General features: G+C 40.7%; 2 protein-coding genes across 10 annotated transcripts in view; one reads left to right on the plus strand and one right to left on the minus strand.

Annotated features, from left to right (window-relative positions):
• The window catches only part of c4 (complement component 4), a 37333-nt gene extending 32784 nt beyond the window's left edge, over window positions 1-4549 (plus strand). For both annotated transcript variants that reach the window (XR_014534583.1, XM_083547728.1), the window contains exons 38-41: window positions 1947-2039; window positions 2120-2203; window positions 2318-2459; window positions 3918-4549. Coding sequence is in view for 1 of the 2 variants with exons in the window: in XM_083547728.1 (XP_083403854.1) it covers window positions 1947-2039; window positions 2120-2203; window positions 2318-2459; window positions 3918-4059 (461 nt within the window). In the remaining variant the exon portion in view is untranslated. The remainder of the gene's footprint in view (window positions 1-1946; window positions 2040-2119; window positions 2204-2317; window positions 2460-3917) is intronic.
• The window catches only part of trim3a (tripartite motif containing 3a), a 33498-nt gene continuing 14764 nt past the window's right edge, over window positions 4162-22895 (minus strand). For 3 of the 8 annotated variants that reach the window (XM_083547885.1, XM_083547886.1, XM_083547884.1), the window contains exons 2-14: window positions 17952-18134; window positions 15139-15379; window positions 14338-14489; window positions 13562-13742; window positions 12826-13173; window positions 11163-11550; window positions 10825-10928; window positions 10414-10581; window positions 10158-10326; window positions 9164-9223; window positions 8995-9065; window positions 7654-7794; window positions 4162-6563 (exon numbers count right to left, since the gene is read on the minus strand). In XM_083547885.1, the coding sequence (XP_083404011.1) occupies window positions 6411-6563; window positions 7654-7794; window positions 8995-9065; window positions 9164-9223; window positions 10158-10326; window positions 10414-10581; window positions 10825-10928; window positions 11163-11550; window positions 12826-13173; window positions 13562-13742; window positions 14338-14489; window positions 15139-15379; window positions 17952-18097 (2322 nt within the window). In that variant the 5' untranslated portion in view covers window positions 18098-18134 and the 3' untranslated portion in view covers window positions 4162-6410. Of the gene's footprint in view, window positions 6564-7653; window positions 7795-8994; window positions 9066-9163; window positions 9224-10157; window positions 10327-10413; window positions 10582-10824; window positions 10929-11162; window positions 11551-12825; window positions 13174-13561; window positions 13743-14337; window positions 14490-15138; window positions 15380-17951; window positions 18135-20878; window positions 21089-22895 lie in introns of those variants that run through there. The other 5 variants (XR_014534587.1, XR_014534589.1, XR_014534588.1 and 2 more) reach the window with 3 other exon arrangements.

The following is a 22895-nucleotide window of genomic DNA, read 5'->3' on the forward strand; positions in this document are numbered from 1 at the left end:
ATTCAAGTCAAATTTAATCATTATTTTTTTTTTAACAATGGGGTTAAAGGTTTCCAGTGTCGTTTCATAAAGTACATGGGGATATAAATCTCCAACTAGTTGTTTCCAAATGAAGGAACGCCTTTAGATGCGCTGTAATAAAATTTTGCATTCACTTGAACTTGGAAACCCAAACCTGTTCCAGCATGGCGATGCCCCTGTGCACAAAGTGGACAGATCTGGTTTACATGCTTTAGAGAGGAAGATCTTGAGTGGCCTGCTATAGAGCTCTGATCTCATCTCTACTGAACACCTTTGGAATGGATGTGAATGCTGACTGCACCCTTGGCCTCCTCACCTCACCCACATCAGTACACCCTTTTGGCTGATAAACACACATGTACATAAGCACACTCCAAAATCTAGTGGAATATCTTCCCAGAAGAGTTGAGGAAATTAGAAGAGTGAATTGAGACCAAATGTGGAATGCGATGCTCAAAAATCACATACCGTACTTATGACCAGGTGACCCAATACTTTTGGCAATATGGTGTATGTATGTATTTAAAATGTAGTTAAGAACAATACTTTAAACAAAACATACTGAAGCAAAAATGACAAAAATTACTTGAAAAAGTACCCAAAAAACTTTTTTGAATTTGATTACAGTAATGAGTAAATGCAATTCATTACTTTCTACTTCAGTTCCATTCAGGACGGCGCTGCTCAAACACACGTTACCAGAATAGAGTTATTTTATGACATAAGCTTCGGGCTCAAGATGTTGAACTTTAGTTCAGTTCAGGTGATTTATCCCTGCAGGAAAAGTACATTTGCAGCAATCACGCTCAGATATTCAATAATTTACAGTTGGCTTGTGTTATTAAATAAATAAATAAATAAATAAATAAATAAATGCTGATCAATTTTATCTATAATAAACAGTCTAATTGACCATCTATTGCTACTAAAGGAAGACGAATTGAATTGCTTGGGGATAATAAAGCATAATTTTGAGCCGTTTTACAAACATCTGAAAACACTATCGACAGCCAAATGGTAACAAAAACAAAACAAAAAAATATTATAATGCACACACATATATAAACACAAATACTCTCTATGCTTTGTAAATTTATCCCTAACAGTTAACAGTAACAGTAATGTGATATAAAGCTATAAAACAAACAAATTCTGCTATGAATATTAAAGACAGGTGAAACAAAATTGCCTGCAATAAAAGTATGAATATTTATACTGTATAGAAAACAAGTAAATCATTTCAATGAGCCAGGGTGAAGGCAGGAGAAGGCTCACTGGAGAAACCCTAGCTTGCTGAGGCCTAGAAACAGTGCCAGGTAAAGGAAAGTGAATTCTTGAAGAAATACATTGTGTTGAAGCTTCTTTCCTATCAAAAGGACAGCAGTTTAAATCCAAGCACAGCCAAGCTGTTGCTCCTGGGCCCCTTGAGCAAGGCCCTTAACCCTTTAACTGCTCAATTTTGTAAATAAGCTAATTAGAAGTGTGTCTAGATAATTGCGTCTGCCAAAAGGCAGCCATTTAAAAGTTACTATAAATGGTATAAAAAAAATGTTAAGTATTCCACTTCTAAAATAAAATCAATACTAGAAAGTAGCCACAAAAGTTCCTACATTTGTGGTTGTAGGGAAAACCTGCCTGATGTTACTGTTACTGAATTCTGGCCAAAATCTGATGCAATTCTTGTTTGGGAAAATTAATAATTAATTCATTAAAATAAAAATAAATCACCTTTTGGCCAAAAGCATTGGGACACCAGACTCTTCCAGCCATATATTGGTTCTTTCCCGAACTGTTGCCACAAATTTCAAAGCACACAATTGGGTGCACTTCATTAATTACAATTAAACATTGGGATTACATTTGCCCCGTTTCATTCCATAATAAAGCTGTACAAGTCTGACTGCTGTCTGCCTGCTTTACTGTAGGCGGCTGTCCAAGGCTGAAAGTCACCTTCAGTAAGAACATGGAGAGGAACACCAGGTTTCTGTATGCCTGTTTTTCACCCATTGTTGAGTACGGTAAGTCATGTGCATTATTTAGAATATTTCCTCAAACATTCTATATTATTTCCACATCATTAATTATACATTTCTAACAGTTTACACCATCAAGATCTTGAACTTCAGCCAGGACGGCGTGTTTCTATATTATTCTACATTAATTACAAAAGTCCTTCAGGCGGGTGAGTCTGCTTTCGAACTACTGCTCATGCTAACATTTACAGTTTATAATGGTTTATTATTGATTACAATAAATCTGGGTGCTTTATATAAATATATTTATAAAAAAAAAACAGGCAAGGACATTACCGTCCAAGAAGGTCAAGTACGGGAAGTGCTCCATCGCTTATCATGTGATGAGCTGAACCTGAAAATCGATGCAAATTATCTAATCATGGGGCAGGATGACACTACGTTTGGGGGAAACAATAATTCCCGGTAAGTCTACAAAAAAAAAATAAATAAATAAAAAACACCTTTTCCAGTTTTGTACTAAAGTCAAAGGGACACCAAGTAAAAAAACATTATAAGATGCATCTATCCAACACAGACTAATGGTTTACCAATCCATACTGCAAGATAGATCTGTTTAGGACAAAAGCAATGGGAAAACGGAGTCCATATGTGGTTCTTCCCCAAACTGTTACCACAAAGTTGGAGGAACGTCTTTGGATTTTGTAGCATAAAACTTTCCCTTCACGTGCACTACACATGACATCATTGTGATGAGTAGGAACACTGACGGCACCAATGACTTCATCTGGCCTACATCAGCACCTGACTTTACTAAAGCTCCCCAACCACGCTCCAAAATCAAATGGAAACATCTTCCAAAGTAAAACATCTAACCAGAAGAGTGGAGGTTTTATAACAGCAAATGGGGATTAAATGTGGAATGGATTGTTCAAAAAGCACAAACCAATCGTGTTCACCAAATGTTGTCCATTATAATGTATAGGTTTCAGATTCCAGTACACACACACACACACACACACACACACACACACACACACATTATAAGCAGTGAAGTGAATAACACCATCTATTTATGATGGCACCTGTTATTGGGTGGAAAATATTAGGCATTTTGTTTCCTTAAAATTGACATGTTAGAAGCAGGAAAAATGGGCAAGTGTATGTATTTGAGTGAGTTTGACAAGAACCAAATTGTGACGTCTAGACGACTGGATCAGAGCATCTCCAAAACTGCAGCTCTTGTGGGCTGTTCCTTGTTTGCACGGGTTAGTATCTATCAAAAGTGCTCCGAGGAAGGAACAGTGGTGAACCGGTGACAGGGTCTGAATAATGCACATGACTTAATGAGGCTCATTGATGCACGCGAGGAGTGAAGGCTGGTCCGTGTGGTCCGATCCAACAGACGAGCTCCTGTAGCTTAATGTTTGATGAGTCAGGAACGTTTGGGCAGCAAAAAGGGGACAACACAATAATAGGCAGGTGCTCACAATGTTCTGCCTAAACGTGTGTGTGTGTGTGTGTGTGTGTGTGTGTGTGTGTGTGTGTTGTTTTCGGACTATGTAAAGTTAAATAAACCCAAACTCTGAAGGTTTCTTCATGTCCTGTGACTTGCTCATTAGGGATCAAGATTTAATCCAGCTAGGATTCTGTAAAGCTGCTTTGTCCATTGTTCAGAGCATTTTATATACAGACATACACAAATGATTGAAAAATCTAAAAATGATTGACTCCTCTCTGTAAAAAAGAAACCCCATCTCCCCCCACCCTCATGTCTGAAAAGTCCTCTGTATAGTACTGTTTTAGTTCGTTTTGTGTTATTTTGCATTTTTAGATGTTTTATGTACCACCCTGCTCCTAGAGGAACATTCGACCATCAAAAAGCCACTTGACTTACTGAATGAGTTTTGTTTTTTTTTCCAGCTTCAGGTACATCCTGAATAATAAGGTGTGGATCGAGGAGATGCCCCCGGCTTCAAAGTGCCAGGCGACCAAAAGCAAGCAGGCTTGTCTGCTTCTCGATAGTTTCATACAGTCGCATTCTGTAAACCAGTGCGCGGTTTAGCGGCGACGAGAAGACCACGAGTCGACACAGGAAGCATTTGTGACACCACACACACACACACACACACACACACACACACACACACGACACACGACACGTAGCTCAGTAAAGTCTGTGCTTTTATTTTCAGTGCATATGACCAAGAACAAAATGAGGGTTTGTGGAACAGCACAGCAGAAGTTTTGAAAGCTTGCTTCTCTTTAAAAAGGTAGTCATGAGACTCCAGCTTGGGGAATGAACAGGAAGTAAATGGTAGTACTTTGAGTCACACAATCATTGTGCTTAAAACAATTACATAGCAGTACAGCATTATTTGAAATGTATCCACCCTGCTTCAGATGATGTAGAAATGTCACATGACTTCAGAATGAATGAGGGTATGGGGGTGTATCGTTTATATTAATGCACAGTACAGTAACAGCTGGATGCTTTGGAGAGGAAACTGATCACTAATGCAATATAAAGTCTTCAATAAAGAAATGAAAAGAAATGCCTGGTTCATGTGTTCAGATAATGGAGTTGATTATGTGCCAAAGGGAGCAAATACATTTACAACCACATAATATACATTATCCTGATAAAATATAAACATTTTTATTAAATTTGCTTTATACCCAGCAAATACACTATACTGATAGACAACATTGGGACACCTGCAATTTTTTGGAAGTGGTTAATACACTGGATTTCTAATGCTCAAATCTCAGCACCACCAAGCTGCCACTGTAGGGCCCTCAAGCAAGGCCCTTAACCCTTCACTGCTTAGTTATGAGTCGCTTTAAAAACAAAAGGACGTCTGCCAAAATGCCATAAACGTAGGACTTTTCTAGCCTTATGTGCTTCTTCCCCAAACAGTAACCACAAAGTTGGAGACACAATTGTGTACAATGTCCTCCTATTTGGTAGCATTACATTTTCCTTCACTTGCACCAAGTAACCCGAACATGATCCAGTATGATGATGTTTCAGGGCACAAAGCCAGCTCCATGAAGATATGCTTTATATGAGATGGAGTGGAAGATCTTGATTGGAGCGCTAAAGCGCAACCCTACTGCACACCTCTGGGATGAATGCGAACGCTGACTGCACCCCAGGACTCCACCTCACCTACACCAGTAGATCATTCAAGGATGTTAAAATGATCTACACCAGTAGATCATTTTAACATCCTTGAATAAATATATACAGTAGATCGCTTTGTGGAGTTTGTGGATTGAACATCTTCTCATTAGGACTATTTAATAGGTTGGTGGTGCTGGGATTTGAACCCATGACCTTCTGATCAACATCTTATCCACTGAGCAACAACTCCTGTGATATCCGGGGGTGGGGGTTTATTTATTATTTATTCATTATTATTTGAGCGATATGTATAAATATTGTCATTTTGGTACTTTTGGCACAAAATCAACCCCCATAACCAGTCTGGCTCATGGCAAAATGAGAAATTCTGGGATTTTTGCTACTTAGTTTAGAAGCAAAACTGTCGGCACCTCCTATAATCTTGTCCTCTTGGCACAAACGGAGATATGTTTGGCAATATGTTCGCTTCCTACGCTGAAGCGGTTCATGCAGTAGCGTCTACTGTATGTCAAGGCATTTGCAGATAAACGTTACATTACAAAAATGATTGAAAAAAAAATAGAGTACTGTAAATCATAACACTGCGTACAAAATAAAATAAATTAAAACCCCAACCTTCACTGCTACTCACTAGAGTCGTGCCGTTTGTGGGCGACACCCCTGTCAGATACGCGCACACACCTGCGGATGAGCGTCAGGACTATAAGCTGCGTGTCCTCTACCTGTGCATTTAGAGCCAAAATGCTGCCATTTGAAGCTTCATACTAATAAAGCGGTGCAAAAGAAACACAAACAAAAAAAAAAAAAGCACACCGTATGATAGGAACGCGCTAACGTACTGCGCAACAAGTCGATGCACAGAGTTGTTCGGTTAGAAAATGGCTTGATTTCACAGTACGTCTTCTTGATCATTCAGGAAATTTCATGCCACTGGAAAGGTCAGAATTTAACGGTCGGATCCTTGAGGACTGACCACGATAAAGTGTAAAAGCTGAAGAGTAGCTGCCTTCGCAAACAACGATCAGAGTGCTGCGATTGTTATTACTCTCATTTGTTGGTGGTGCGTGGTTTTTATTTATTTATTTATTTAATTCATAAAATCACAATCGATTCAAATCGGTGCAAAAGCGGCGAGGGTTTGACGCCAGACCCTGCTCGGGCTTTTATTACACTCGAATCAGGGTCATGTTTGTGGCCTTTTTGATGTGCAAAGAAAAAAGAAATAAACCTAGTACACATGTACAATACTTCGCTGAATGATGGGATTCCTACTGAAGGTAACGGTACACTTTGAAGCAGTGGTTCCCCGAGTCTGCCACGGCCACGTGTCCTTCGGAGGTCAGAGCCAGACCCTGAGGGCCGTACAGCGGGTCTGCCGTGGTGTTGATGTACGATAGGAAAGAACCCGAGCTGTCAAACACCTGTAGGACACAGACAGCGTAAGGTCACTACACCAACAACATTATACAGCAGCTGAATCAGATCTTACACATTCAAGGGATACTGTTTCTGAAATATATTAAGCTCATTAAACTCGTCACTCAACACCCCCACATCACTCGACACCCCTCGCACGTCACTCACCCGTGTGCATGTATATGGGGGTTTTCTGGGGGGTTGTTCATGTTGTATGGGGTTTCTCTGGGGGGTTGTGCATGTTATATGACGTTTTTCTGGGGGTTGTGGCATGTTATACGAGGTTTTTCTCAGAGGTTGTGCATGTTATATGGGGTTTCTCTGGGAGGTTGTGCATGTTATATGGGGTTTCTCTGGGAGGTTGTGCATGTTATATGGGGGCTTTCTGGTTAGTTGTGCATGTTATATGAGGTTTATCTGGTGGGTTGTACATGTTATATGGGGTTTTTCTCAGAGGTTGTACATGTTATATGGGGTTTCTCTGGGAGGTTGTGCATGTTATATGGGGTTTCTCTAGGAGGTTGTGCATGTTATATGGGGGCTTTCTGGTTAGTTGTGCATGTTATATGAGGTTTATCTGGTGGGTTGTACATGTTATATGAGGTTTCTCTGGGAGGTTGTGCATGTTATATGGGGGCTTTCTGGTTAGTTGTGCATGTTATATGGGGTTTTTCTCAGAGGTTGTACATGTTATATGGGGTTTTTCTCAGAGGTTGTACATGTTATATGGGGTTTTTCTCAGAGGTTGTACATGTTATATGGGGTTTTTCTCAGAGGTTGTACATATTATTCAGACGCTCCCTGCTTTACGAACTTTCATGGATAGGAACAAACCTGTCCTCAAAGTTAAATTTGTTCGTAGTCGCAAAAATTCAAAAAAGAGAAGAGCCGCTGCTAGCTAGTCGTCGACTGTAACAAGTCTACATGATGCACACTGCAATATTTATTGTTTTATAGTATTTATAGCTCTGACATCATTAGAAGATATGCGTAGTCAATAACGAACACAGCGAAAACGCTTTAAACAAAAATGTTGTTGTGTTAAAACAAGACAGCAATTACATTTTTCATCAATATGTAAAGACTGGAATTTACCTGTATCCTGCTGTTACCCCAGTCAGCAACAATAATGTTCCCGTTCCCATCCACCGCCACTCCTGTAGGAGCGTTAAACTGGCCATTACCTTCTCCATGAGAACCGAACTTAAACAGGAACTCTCCGTCTGCATTATAAACCTACAAGAATGAAGACCGGCATCAGTAGATAGTACGGATGGCAGGATTTACTGATTCGCGTCGGTGCACTGGCATAAAAGTTAACAATGTGAAACAAAAGTGTGCTTCGAATACAAATTGCCATTTGTATCACGATCGTTTTTAACATATTTGCATATGTAGGAAAAACGATTTAATATACTTTTATATTAAAAGTGACCAATAGTTTGTGAACGACATTATATGTAGATCGATTTCTCCTCGCTAAACAGTTTATCGCTCGTTCTCGCAGCCCCACTGTGGCTACGTAAATATGACGCATCACAACACTACGGAGACCAAGGCGTCTCCTGAGAGTAACATAGAATACAGATTAACATGGCAGAGGTAGAGCTGCATCTTCCTGCAGACACAACATTTGGTTTTATTTTCGTTTGCACTACACAGGCTTGCTTGTGAATGTGCCATGTGTTAGAAGTCAGAAGGCACTTGAATAAATTGATTATTTGCTGTCTGTCTGAACCAAAGAAAAAAAGCGAACTGTGAACCATATTGAATTGCAGCACATCATATTTTTTCCACTGCATCGTATCGCATCATTAGCTGCTTCATATGTATCTTATATTCGTATTGTTGACTTTGCATCGAAATTCCAAATCCCAGCCACACCAAGCTGGGCCCCTGAGCAAGGCCCTTAACCCTATAGCTGCTCAGTTCTCTGAACGATATAAATGGAATGTCGCTCAGACACCGTAGAGGGGCAAATGTTAGTGATTGCACTCGATTGTGGACCGAAACAACTGGAAACAAAAGCAACTGTGTCAGTGAGGTGATGTTTGTTGTAGGGGTTCAATCAGTACTGCGAAAGAGATTCGATTCTGAATTAACTTTGCTGCTGTAAGTGACTCAAAAAACAGCATGAATTTTGGGTTGGAAAAAAAATAATAAGAATTTGTACATGCAAGATGATAAACTGGGCCACAAAGCAGAAACAAACAACGACGTTTGCACCGAGAAACAAAAAGAGAAAAGAACTCGATTTCAAATAGAAAACGTTTTGGTAAGATGAACATGTTTGTATTCATTTAATGCAGACTCAGTGCTCAGTTATTCCACTGATATCGGGAGAATGAAACCATAAATCACCCCGAATAGCTAGAACATTGAATAAACATAGATTTGAAGAGGGAATACTGGGAAAAAAATCGCATTTAGCTTTACCTTAACAGAGTGATTATGGAAGTCTGTCACGATTATTTCATTCTTGTTGTTCACAGCTACAAAATGAGGACCTGAATATCACAATAGAGAGAAAAATAAATACATTTAGTGTGTTTGTGTGAAGTGTTTTTGGTCAAGCTGATACACAGGGTATGTACAGGGTACTTACTGAAGGCAGGGCCTGATTTCCCGAGCTTTGGCTCTGTTGGAGTGGTTGGAGTAATTTTATCTAAAATAAACAGAAGTGAGATTTGAGTTTATACATAAGGAATATTTGTATTTTTGTACTCTGTATAAAAATAAAAAATTTGACATCAAATTAATATGTGGTGCTTCTCGGCATCTTATCGGCAAACAAAGTTGCAAACGATTGTACATGGTTTCTTTGTATGTTTTTTTTTGTTTGTTTGTTTGTTTGTTAACAATTTCCCTTTACTGGAACTAAGGGCTGAATATGTTCCAGCAAAGAGATGCTCAGGTGCACAATGCAAACTCCATGAAGACATGTTTACCACAGCTGAAGTTTTGGGAACACCTAGTGTTTTATAGTTTTTGAGACACATGCACATGTTTCGTTTTTTTTATATGCATCAAACTATTTAAAAAGGCACAAGGTTTAGACAGTGAATGACTAAGAAAGTTGATTATTGGCTTTAACATTAGAACAGTAGAGAAGATGTGATCAGACTGCCTCACCACCAAAAGTCAAACATGGATGTGGAAGGTTAATGGTTTGGGGTTGTTTTGGACCAGGGATGGTTGGAGACTTATTCTGGAACGTAAAAGGAAAACTGAACCAACATGGCCATCAATCCACACTTCAACACCATGCCATTCCATCTGGACTGCAGCTCATTGGAACCGACTTCACCATACAACAAGACAATGAACTGACGCATGCATCCGAGCTCTGTAAGTGTTATTCAGAGAGTCATCTGGAGTGTTATCCATCATGGAATGGCCTGCCATGGAAATAAATCGTAACATCTGGACATTTATCGAATTTGTTTGGTCAAAGGGCATCTTCATATCATTAAATGTCCTATTTTGCTGCATTTAAACCAAGGGAGCATGCATTTGTCTCTCAAAAACTGTAAAACACGAGGAGTTTCCAAACAATCAGCATTTCAGGGGAAAAATAAATAAATAAATAAAAAACCCACCTGAAAACTGCCTGTCTAACGTCCCTTTGGCGCCAAACTTGGTCACCAGCTTTCCATTGGACTGAAAGATGAAGACACAGCAGGCTTTGTTGTCAGCAGCAATGATATGGCCGTTTTTGTCCACCGCTACTCCTTTGGGTCCCATCAGCTTTCCTGCTCCAATTTTACTCTGAAGCAGAAACATAAAAATGGACAATTAAACATCGATATTAAGTTTGAGGAAAAAACTAAACAAGCAAAATTCACCATTACTCACTTTAAACTTTCCATCGGAAGAGAAGATGGTGATCCATCGGTTGTCATAGTCTGCTACGATGATGTCTCCGTTCATGTCTACAGTCACACCGGTGGGGCGCTGCAGCTGGCCTGGGGAACGACCTCTGACCCCGAAGCGAAGCTTGAACAGACCATCATTAGAGAACACCTGGAGAGCATCCAGGACCAGAAGCGATAGGTTATAAACAAGCAAAGCCACTTGGTAGAATAGATCTCAAGTGTCCATCCAATTCCCGTGGAAATGCAAAAAAACTAGCCACAGGGTTGCTACACATTTTTTTATTTCAAAATTCCATCCTTTCCAGACTCGGACATGCAGACTTCCCTAACTAACTCTGTATTTTCCGTAACCTTGCTGTGAGGCTGTAAGATAAAATGTGAGGCTCCTCACCTGTATGCACTGGTTGTTGCTGTCGGCCACAACAATCCGTCCATTAGAAGATGTGGAGATGCCCTGGAGGTTGGAGAACTCGCCACGCTCACGCCCCCTCGACCCTAAAAACACACAAACACGAATGGACTTTATTTCGGTTTGAGCACGTCGTGAGGTGAAACGCAGTCCATGACCGAATGAACCGGTATCAGGATGTATTTATGATGGAGGCTTCAAATATCTTGAGGATTGAAACGTCTCAATAATCACAATCCTAAACCGTGTACGTCAGAGTTGCGGCTATAGAATCTCCTGGCCAATCAGAATTCAGAATCAGATTTCCTCTGTGCACCCACCCACTCTAAAGATGAGCTCGTCCTCGATGGGGTTCTCCTTCTTCTTGGTGGTGCTGTACATGCTGGCGGGACGGCGCAGTGCTTTTTGGCGGACGTGAGCCCCTCCTCCTCCACCCGCGGGAGATTTCACGCGTCGCTTGACGTCTTCGGGGGAGTGCGGGGCGTCGCTTGGTTTGACGGCGCGCAAGCGGAACGGGCTTCCTCTCACGGCCTGGCCGTACAGTAGCAGCGAGAAAGAGAACTCGCCCTCGTTGGACATCGTGTAACCGACCTCGTATGTGCCGTTCTTGTTGTCCGTCACCTCAGCACGAGTGACTGAGCCGTCAGGTCCTGCGATCTGAGCAACGAGAGCCGCACTGCCGGTCTTCACCAACTCTCCAGCCTTGTCCTGAGTAAAGGGGTTAAAGATTTATGAAGAAAAAAAGGTTATTTGTTTGTCTGGAGTCCCATTACTATATATGTACACTGTATATGTTCCAGCATGACACAAAGTTAACTCCATGAGGATATCCTTTACATGGATTGGACTGGAAGATCTTAAACGGGCTGCTATAGAGCTTTATAACCCTACTGAACAGTTTAAGGACGAAATGGAACGCTGGCTATACCCCAGGCCTCCTCACATCAACTTACATCAGTGTCAAACTTTACATTGTGGCTGAATGAGCACAAATCTCCATAATCAAAATAAGATGCAGGTGTGTGTATAGAAAATAAGAAATAAAGTCAGACAGTGTGAATTAACCACCTACAAGCTTTATTTTTGATCAGTTGTGTTTTTATGTCCATGTTTGTGTTATTTTTATAAAATCACTGTATCTGATGGTGCAACTTTTTGTTCATTTGTAAATTGACTAAATTCACAAATTAAGGGGGGGACGCTAACTTTTGACTACTTCATATACACCACCGATTTCAATTCATTATCACCAGAATACACTATTAATACCCTTAATACATATAAATTAATTCATATAAAATTTAATAATTTATACATTGTAATTAATAATTGAGAATTTATAATAAACTAATTCATTAATATAAATTATAAAAAAATAAAAATGTATTAATTAATACATTATAATTAATAATTGATAATACCCTAATTTCTTAATATTAATTATAAAAAAATATTAAAATTAATTATTTAATACATCATACTTATTACTTTAATTCATTCATATGAATTACAAAATATTAAAATGAATACATTATAACTAATAATTGATAATACCCCAATTTATTATTATTAATTATAAAAAAATATTTAAATTAATTATTTAATACAATATAATTAATACCTTAATACATATAAAATTAAATATATGAATACAAGTGTTTTTTTTTTACTGCATTTGAAAAAAATGCACTTGTTATTAATTATAATGTATTAAATAATTAATTTTAATATTTTTTATAATTAATAATTCTAGTTCTAATTCTAGTGTTTAAAACACAGGGTGGCGCAGGAAAATTGGAAACAATGGAAGTAGGAGTGGGATGAACGAACGCATCACTCCGAGACTACTCGTTCTTCCGAGTCACATTAAACACTGGTGGCTTTAAGAAGCTTGTCTCAGGTGGCTAAGCTTCTGATTTGTCCACCCTGCATGCTTACTCTTGCCCTTGTTTTTGATCTCTTCACACCACACCCATGACTTACCTTGGTGGTAACCGTAACTGTGGTGAGTTGTCCCACCACAGCGTGCCGTAGTCCCTCTCCTGTAGCCACGCTGGTGTGACCCACAGCACTAGTGGTGATCAGAACCCCCAGGTTCTGAATGGAGCGACGGAGGCCCTCGGTCTCCACTTGACACTCCAGGTGCCCGTTTTCGTGCGGTTGCTCGGGGAAAGCGTGGCGCGCCAGCGCTGCCACCCTCTCTCCCATCTGCTTCTGCACCAGCAGCACCTCGGTGGCGCTGCCGTGGCTTAAAGCCTGTTCGGTGAAGCTGCAGCTGCTCTCGATGTTCTCTTTGCCTTGCAGGAGAGAAGCCAGCTGGGACTGGAGCACCTGGAGCACACACACACATTAGATTCAACTTCGTACATGCACCTTGCACATTAACAGAGCGGAAATGCAGTTAGCATCGAACCAGAAATGCATACGTGCCCGATTTACAATAAATAGCAGTGTGGTAAATTCTGGGAATTTTCAAGAGTGGAACCTATCCATGGAAATTAACAGGAATTAACAAAATGGCAGGTTCCCCAAATTTCTAATCAATTCCCATACATTCATGTAAAGTCCAGTAAATTCCCAGATATTTCTGATCAAATTCCCCAGGTGAAGCGCCCGTGAAAAGTTTCCGGAAATCTTCCATTGCAGAGCTTGAGCTCATCCATCAGCAGGTATAACATTTCGACATCCACATGACCTCGTTTGAGTTTTGCTCTGGTACCTTCTGCTTGGTGCTACAGATGTTCTCCAGGTCAGTGATGAGAGTGTTCTTGCGCTGGTGCAGCGCTTTCTCCAGCTCCTCAAACGTGCTGCTGATCTCATTTATTGCCTCACTCTTCCTTTCGCACAGCTGCCTGGAGATCTCGTTCACGACGTCGATCGCTGCAGTGAGCTGAGGAAGTCTGGAGGGGGAGGAGGAGGAAAAACGGGGCAGAAGAGCGCAACATTCATGGTGAACCATTAAATGCTGAATACACTCACGAGGTACACAGAGGAGAAAGGATAATACAGAGAAGATAATGCAGAGAGGGTGATTATTAGCTTCACCATTGCACATTCATTTCTTTAACTGTTACGGTATAGTTTTACTGGGTTATCACGGCTGGTTCCAGAATTTAGACCCCATACTTCTATTTTCGTCCGTTTCTGGCCACATACACACTGCACAACCCCTAATCATCTCAGAATTGGACTACTGCAATGCATTCCTGGCAGGTCTGCCTCTGAAAGACATTCCACCTCTCAGACTAATCCAGAAGGCAGACACAAGACTTGTTTTCAACCTTCTTTATAGCATTATAACGTGCATTTCCTGGCTGATCCACACAACATGGGTGTCAATTGTGTAAATTCTGATTTAAGGACTTTGCTAGGTTAGTTTGTTCAGGACGGTACTAAATATAAAAACTCACAATCTGTCTTTCTATAATTATTCATAATGTACACTTGTGACGGATGCAATTTTGAAACCGTTTCTCGCCGGGATGTTGTTCGAACCTGTTGCGAATGGCGTCCAGCTGGTTCTTGAGCGCCGCTTTGTGTTGCTCGAGAACGTCCCGCAAAGGTACGGTGACGTGTTCGCGGTGTTCTCCCTCCGTGCACTCAAGGCACATTGCCGTCTCGCATGACTCGCAGTAAAACTCCATCACCTGCAGAGGGCACACGTGAGCACCACCGTGGCACCAACAATGATGAATAGGGATGGGAAGATCGGATCATGTGACTTGGTTCTTTGAATCGCGTTAATTATAATGAACAATTTATTTTGTTTTTTTTCTTGTTTATTAATTTCGTTTATTTTTTTTCCTTAAAACAGAAACAAAAAAATTTTTTACACCATCTTTAACTATAATTCCAATCATGCAAACACGACAACGCAGCTAAGGACAAATTATGATAATCAGAACGAGTGGCTTCACCTCTCATCTTCTGGTCCGTGTTGTTCGTTCTTTTGTCACGTGACTCCCATTATGACAGAATTCGGACCAAAAAACCTTCAACCAGAGGACCCATGAGATGAACTACTTAATTATGCTTCCTGTATAATGCATTGCATAGTGTCTATGGGAGTCACGTGACAAAAGAACGAACGACTCGGACCAGAGGACTGGTGCGATAAAGTCCCTCAATTCCACTTCCTGGACATAACCTATGGAGATTTTGCAATCACTCTTAGAAGAGTTCCTCTGAGTTACATTAAAGACTCCATCAAAATGAACGAATCATTAGTGATCACTAATAATGAGTCATTTCAGTAACGACTATCACGTCTGTTTCTTATTGAAGGAGATACCTCACCTTGCCCTCGTGATTGGGACAGGAGAGCGGCTGGGCCGAGGTGGCGGCGCTGGCTGACTCAAGGACGCTGCGCTCCTCGGGCTGAGTGCACTCAGCCTCCCTCTGTAGCACCTCCATCAGGTTAGTGATAAAGAAGTTATTCTGCAGCGCTGCTACACCTTTCTCAGGCAGGATGGAGGTCTGCCTGCACACTGGGCATGAGAGTGTGAGTGACTGGGGCGGGATGTAGTTCTGAAGACATCTGTGGGGAGAAAGAATAGAATGGACCAATTACTGGACCTAATTCAAAATGTCTATGCCAATTACATTTCAGATTTATATCCGTTGAACATCTCCAGATGGTGAAGTCGGAAGTGGATAGGATTAGTATAGAGGATGTGAGAGCAGCTATTAAGAGAATGAAGAGTGGGAACTCAGTTGGACCAGTGGAGTTTTTAACAAGATTTTGGAAGGTAAAAGAATGCCTGAGGAATGGAGAAGGAGTGTGCTGGTACTGAAATTTGAGAATAAGGGAGATATGCAGACCTGCAGTAACTACGTACGACAGGGTGCCAAGAGAGGAGTTGTGGTATTGTATGAGGAAGTCAGGTGTAGCAGAGAAGTATGTGAGGGTGGTGCAGGACAGTGTGATGGCAGGGAAGTGTGCAGTAGGAACGACAGACTGGTTCAAGGTGAAGGTTGGACTGCATCAAGGATCGGCTCTGAGCCCTTTCCTGGAGGTCAGACAGGGGTCTCAATGGACTATGATGCCTGTGGATAATATTGTGATTTGTGATTAGAGTAGGGAGTAGGTGGAGGATAAAGGTAGAGGAGAGTGAGAACTGGTTGCTAGTTGTCCTGGTTGTTAGTTGTCTGTTATACCAGCTCACCAAGTTTAAGAACAAGTAAGAACCTACACGCACCTACATTCCGCCACATAGGTTTTAACATTGTTTAGACACCCTAGGTAGAAGGCAGGTGCCATAAATTTTATTTTTCTGATAGCGTAGCCTAGTGTAGTTAGCTAGTCTGTTGCTGTTCGTTAGATAAGCTAAGCGTCTTCTTGACTCTTGAATACTTTTGAAATCTGTTTGTCCATTAAAGCAACAGCTACTCTAAACTCTGGTTCTACTATTTTGTCCGAACAACCCACAACAACTAAATGGTTATTGTTCCCACACTCCACTAGGCCTAGCCAAGGTGGGAATGTAACAGACTACAATGGACAGGATTAGAAACGAGTTTATTAGAGAGACAGCACGTGTAGGACGTTTTGGGGACAAATTGAGAGATTGAGATGGTTTGGACATGTGCAGAGGAGGGAAATGGGTTATATCAGTAGGAGAATGCTAAGGATGGAGAAGAAGGAGGAAAAGAGAAAGACCAAGGAGGAGGTTTATGGATGTGGTGAGGGAAGACATGCAGGTAGTTGGGGTGAAAGAGGCAGATGTAGAGGACAGTAGTATGGCGACGGATGATCCGCTGTGGAGACCCCTAACGGGGCAGCCTAAAGAAGTGTGTCTGAATGCTCGATTCTGATTGGCTGTGGACAAAACCTAAAATTTGGAGGTAGGACCAATTATTATACTCATCATTCTAATTGAAAGTATTGGCTATGAACAACTCATATTTGTAACAGTTACAATTCACCGTCAACATTTCTATGGGGCGAGTTTGATATGTTGGCACAAAAAGAAGAAAAAAAAATAAGAAAAGAAATATAGCGAAAATAAAATGGCTTAAAACAAGTTAAAACAGCTTCATTATTGGTGCCATGGCACAGACTTGTAATTCTCTCTGATTTATTTGAATGTATTTCAATAAATAGTTGTCTTATTCCACTAAATCTCTGTGTGTAAATTTAGAGCGAGAAGAATTCTAGATAAAATAACCAATTATTTTTATGCTTCTTGTTGGTTTTGCACCATACACCTCAGTTACAGCTTTAATTAGTCAGATAATCTACAATCAGGTGAGCGCTACATGATTTTAACGCTCCCTAAATCAGCTGTGTAATTTATCACCTCAAAGTCGATCATCGGAATCGTGTATTGCACACTTGGTCATGGATTTGTCCTTACACATGGAATTTGGAAGTCAAACAGTTATTCCCGCTACCACCCAGTTTATTCCCAGTAGCTACCGGTACAGAGAATAAAGTCGCAGTGGTACAGAGAGTAACGTTTAAATATTTTCAGAACAAAGTGGAATATTTTCAGCTGTTGGATAGATCTGCTATTTAAAAAGATATGTTTCTCAAGAGACTACTGAGACGATCGAAGTAATCGACCCTGAAGGAGTTGAAAACCGACTCAGATATTGGCAGTACTAATAGAAGATGGATTTATATGATAAGCTCATAATTCTGACTCAAAATATTTCAACATTAAAGTAGCTGCAGTCTGAGAATGTTCAAGTGTTACGACTTTGTTCTCAAGTTTGAATAAGGTTTTTTATTTTGATTTATTTTTTTAAATACGTCGATTTTATTCTCATATTGCTACGACTTCATTCTCGCAATCTCCGACTATCGACATTTTTTGGCGCCGCTAAAACAGTCGTACCTATGTAATGCTCGTTTTAAAATGAAAATACACCAATTAAATAAGTAAATAATCACGTGCAAATGCATTGGTGTGTTAAAACAATATCCCTGAACACCAAGAATTTCAAAAACAGAAGCTTGATTTTGTTTAACTTCAGGACTCCAGGCATAACAGGTGATTTAGAAACATCTCTCAGGGTCAAAGCCAGTTCTGTTTCTCCACCGCATTCAAAGTTCAGGAGGAAAGAAGGAGAACAAATTAAATCAAATAAAATAAAAGACACCGTACCTCTCGCAGAAGGTGTGCAGGCAGGGCAGAACTTTTGGGTTGTGGTAGTGCTCCAGACAAATGCTGCAGACCAGGAACTGCTTGTCTATCTGTCGCACCACAGGGCTGGTGCTGCCCGTCTCCCTCTTAGCCATGGTGAGAGGCATTCACAAGAACAGGAGGAAGAGGCCCACACCTCTCAGCCTACACAAACACAGAGAGAAGATGGTGGACCACATCAAATAGACATATCTGAATCTTTTTGAAAACATCCACAGTTCATTTTTACTTCAATGTAGATGATGTATTTTGAAGGAAAATGTGCTCAGGTGTAAGTGATGGCTAGCGAGAGCAAGCTGCTTGGGCTTGATGTATAGAAGTTCACAACACTATGATAAAGCACCACTGTGTCCTCTTTTCTGATTGGTCAGAAAGTGTTGATACGCTTTCTCAAACGCCAGGCTCTGACAATAATCCAGACCACGAGACGCAAAATCTATTGCAATAGGCAGTTTACTTAGATTTGTGTTCTGAAGTGTTCCAGATGTATTAAATATTCCTATGAGTAATTCGCAAGTGTTCCACATACAATACAGTGGTTCCCCTGGAACTCGCAGGGGTTACGTTCCAAGAGTTCAGGAAAAAAATTGGACGCACCCACTATTGTACCTTATTGAATTCAACTAGACATTACGCCGGTAACTGGGTTCCTTTTCGATGCATCTTTCGGCTTAGGGGGCGCCACAGCGGATCATCCGCATGTTTGATTTGGCACATTGTTTTTACGCTGGATGCCCTTCCTAACGCAACCCTCCCCATTTATCCGGGCTTGGACCCGGCACTGAGAGTGGCTGGGAATGGTTCCCTGACCGGGGATCAAACCCGGGCCGCAGCGGTGAGAGCGCCACATCCTAACCACTAAACCACCAGGGGACGAAAATGTAAAGCAATGGACATTTATCAATCATTTCAAATGTATAACACAATAATGTGATTTAAAAACATAGTTTAAAATGTTATTCCTTTTTGAACATTCGTTCCCGCTACGGATTCCTGGGAATTTCAAGATAATCCGCAACTTCCAAACCCGCAAATTTTCCGAGATGCGAGTTCCAAACCGCTAATTATCGGTGGTTGACTGTATACACTGATCAGGAATAACGTTATGAGCGGTCAAGTGAATAACTGATTCTCTCTTCATCATGGCACCTGTTAGTGGGTGGGAAATATTAAGCAGCAAGTGAACATTTTGTCCTTAAAGTTGACGTGTTACAAGCAGGAAAAATGGGCAAGTGCAAGGATTCGAGTTTGAGAGTTTGGCAAGCGCCAAATTGCGATGTCTAGACGACTGGGGTCAGAGCATCTCCAAAACTGCAGCTCTTATATCTATCAAAAGTGCTCCAAAAAAGGAACAGTGGTGAACCGGGTCCTGGGACAGACGAGCTTCTGTATCTTAAATTGCTGAAGAAGTCAATGCTGTTCACGTTTAACAAGTCAGGACTGTTTTGGCAGCAAAAGGGAGACCAACACAAAATTAGGCAGGTGGTCTTAATGTTCTCCCTGATCAGTGTATACATTTCTTACATATTCCATGCATCCTCCTCATGATCCCTGCATTATCCTCACATAATCCCAGACATTTACCAATCAATATTATAGAGAAACACAGTGTAACAGCGCGCTGTATCTCGTACAGTAAGAATTCATGCCATTACTAAAACAAGAAACCCAATAAAAAGTCTCTTTTCACTGTAGCCGCAGCTGCACCACCTGCATACATCATCTCTAGCAGAAGCATCGATATTAACCCTCATAAAACAACCCTTTTCTGTGCTTGTTGTACAATCTTTTTGTGCATTACGCTTTTCCTGGGGATTTAAAATGAAGGCAAATTGTGTTTTTGTGCAAATTCTAAAAAAACACAAAAGTTGAAAGGGTTTATAAAAAAGCTGAACAACTGTTAACTTTAAAAACAGCGATCAAATCCAGATGAATATACGTGAGCTTGCGCACTTTGCTACCGATGCGTTTTCCGAGCATCTAATCGAAGGACGTGAAGCGGTTGATTTCTACCAGCCTTACAGCATCACATGATGTGACATCTGGAATCTGATTGTATGGAAACTCCAATGTAAATTTACAAAAAAAAATAAAAAATTAATAAATGAATAAAAATAAAAAGAGGCCGTTAGGAACAATTTAATACATGTTGATGGAGAAAATTCTATTCAAATGCAAGTCAGTGATTCCGAAAGAAATCAAGAGCAGCAGAAAATCTAGTGGAACATCTTCCCAGAAGAGTGGAGGTTATTATACAGCAAATGGCAACCAAATGTGGAATGGATTGTTCAATAAATAAATAAACAATAATTATAAAAAAAAAAATAATAATAATAAAAAAAAACCCATCTCTTTCTTTGCCCCCCATTCGTTCATTCTCCACATTTTTATTCTTTCCTTCTTTCTTCACCCTTAAAAAAAAATAAATAAATAAAAAAATTCCTTCCTTCCTTCACCTCCTTTTCTTTCTTTGTCCCCTTTTCTTGCATTCTTTTGCTTTCAATCATTTGCCTCCCCATCCTTTTTAAATCTGCAATGGGTTGTTCAAAAAAATAAACACCCCCCCCCCCCCCTCTTTCTTTGGCCCCTCAATCCTTCATTCTTCACCTTTATATCCCCCCCCCATTTTTTTTTAATCTTTCCTTCTTTCCTTTGCAGCCTTTCCTTTGTTTATTTGCCCCCTTTTCTTTCCATTATTTAGCCATGAAAAAAAATCATCCTTTTTGAATGTGGAATGGGTTGTTCAATAAAGAAAGACAGAGAGACAGAAAGAAAGACAGAGACAGAGAGAGAGAGAGACAGAGAGACAGACAGAGAGAGAGAGGTTAAGAAAAAAAAGGAAAAGAGAAATTCAACACAAACAAGACGACTGAAATGTAAACACCAACCATTAATAAAATGAAGATCTTTAATACCGAGACGAGGAGATAAAACCTCTAATAAAAATCTTCTCTTGCAGGTGAACCCCCTGAAGGACATTTAGTGTTATTTCGCTCCGAGCTTGTGTTCCAGTGGAAATACGTCTCTGTGACACGTGCAGTGTACAGCATCAGCAGCTCGACGCCATGTTTATTTTTGACCCGGGACAAAGACATTAAGTGTAATGTGATGCTCTGGAGCCGAGATTAGGAGAGTAAACAAAACGCCGACACAGCAGAATTGTGTATTAGATCACAACGGATAAAGCAACGATTCCGGCTTTAATCAGATTTTGTGAGGCCCATTTTACATTATGGATTATGCATACTCTCTCTCTCTCTCTCTCTCTCTCTCTCTCTCTCTCTCTCTTTCTCTCTCACTCAACATTTATATTTCTTTTCTTCATATTTTCTTACCTTTTTCTTTCCTTCCTTTTCTACCTTTTCATTCTTTCCTGCCTTCTCCCCTTTTTTTCCTCTTTCTTTACCTTTTTCTCTACCCGAACGTTCGTCCTTTTGCACCTTCATTCTGCAACTTTTTTCTTTCCTCACTTCTCCCCCTTTTTTCTATATCTTTCCATCCTTTCTTAGCCCCCTTTTCTTTCTTTCCTCACTTCTCCCCCTTTTTTCTATCTTTCCATCCTTTCTTAGCCCCCTTTTCTTTTTCTTTCTTTCTTTTTCTTTCTTTCCCTCCTTTTTCCTCCTTTGCCCCCCCCCCCTTACTTTCTTTTTCTCTCGCTTCTCTCCTCTTCAGGCTCTCCCCCTCCTTTTTTTATTTCCGTTTTTTTTATTACTCTCCCTTTCCTTTCTTTCTCCCTTACTTTTCCACATTCTTTCCTTATTCCATATTTCTCTCTTCCTTTCTTTTTCACTTTACCCTTTCTCCTTCTCTACCTCTCCTTCTTCTCACCCTTTCTCTTTCCCACTGCCTCACTTTCTTCCCCTTTTCCAATTGAGATATTCTCTCACTCTCTCTCTCTCTCTCTCTCTCTCTCTCTCCTCCCCCCTCCCTCTTATTTCATCAGATTACTGTAATTGCGCTGTACACACAGGGCTCGTAAACACAGGAGGTCTCCACCTCTGATTTACAACCTTATTAGAGTTGATCTGAAATCTAATGTAAAGAGATTCTGGCTGCTCTGCCTGAATCAGAATTAACGATTAGTGGAAACGTGTGCTTGAACCCACTGCACTTAAATGTGATCTGTGTGCAACCAAAAAACAAAAACAAGAAAACAGTTTTCCCTTTCCTTTAGCTTAACATGACATGGTTAAATAATAGATGCGTTGTTATAAAGCAGCAGTGCCAATGACTGCACATTAACATGATCTAATAACGTTAGCATTTCATTTTCCCTGCAACTTCTGCTGCTTCCATTAGAGGGCGCCACAGCGGATCATCCTTCTCCACACTACTCAACTACCTGCTTGTCTTCCCTCACCACATCCATAAACCTCCTCCTTGGTCTTCCTCTCTTTCTCCTTCCTGGTGGCTCCATCAACATCCTACATGCGCTGTCCCTCTAATAAACTCATTTCTAATCCTGTCCCATCTTCAGCTCTGCTACCTCCAGCTCCACCTCCTGCCACTGTCTCTAAACCATACAACATCTTAGGTCTCACCACAGCCCTATAAACTTTCTCTTTCACTCCTGCTGTCACTCTTCTCCACCCACTCCACCCTGCCTGCACTCTTTTCTTCACTTCTCTAACACACTCTCCATTGATGCAGTGCCACCTCAACCATGAACCGGTCTGTCGTTCCTACTGCACACTTCACTGCTGTCACACTGTCCTCATACATGTCCTGCACCACCCTCACATACTTCTCTGACACACCAGACTTCCTCATACAATACCACAACTCCTCTCTCTCCACCCTGTCAAACAGTTTCTCCAAATCCACAAACACACAATGCAACTCCTTTTGACCTTCTCTATACTTCTTCATCAACATTCTCAAAGCAAATATTGTGTCTGTGGTGCT

Source organism: Silurus aristotelis, assembly GCF_946808225.1.
Source record: "Silurus aristotelis genome assembly, chromosome: 8".
Classification (NCBI taxonomy): domain Eukaryota; kingdom Metazoa; phylum Chordata; class Actinopteri; order Siluriformes; family Siluridae; genus Silurus; species Silurus aristotelis.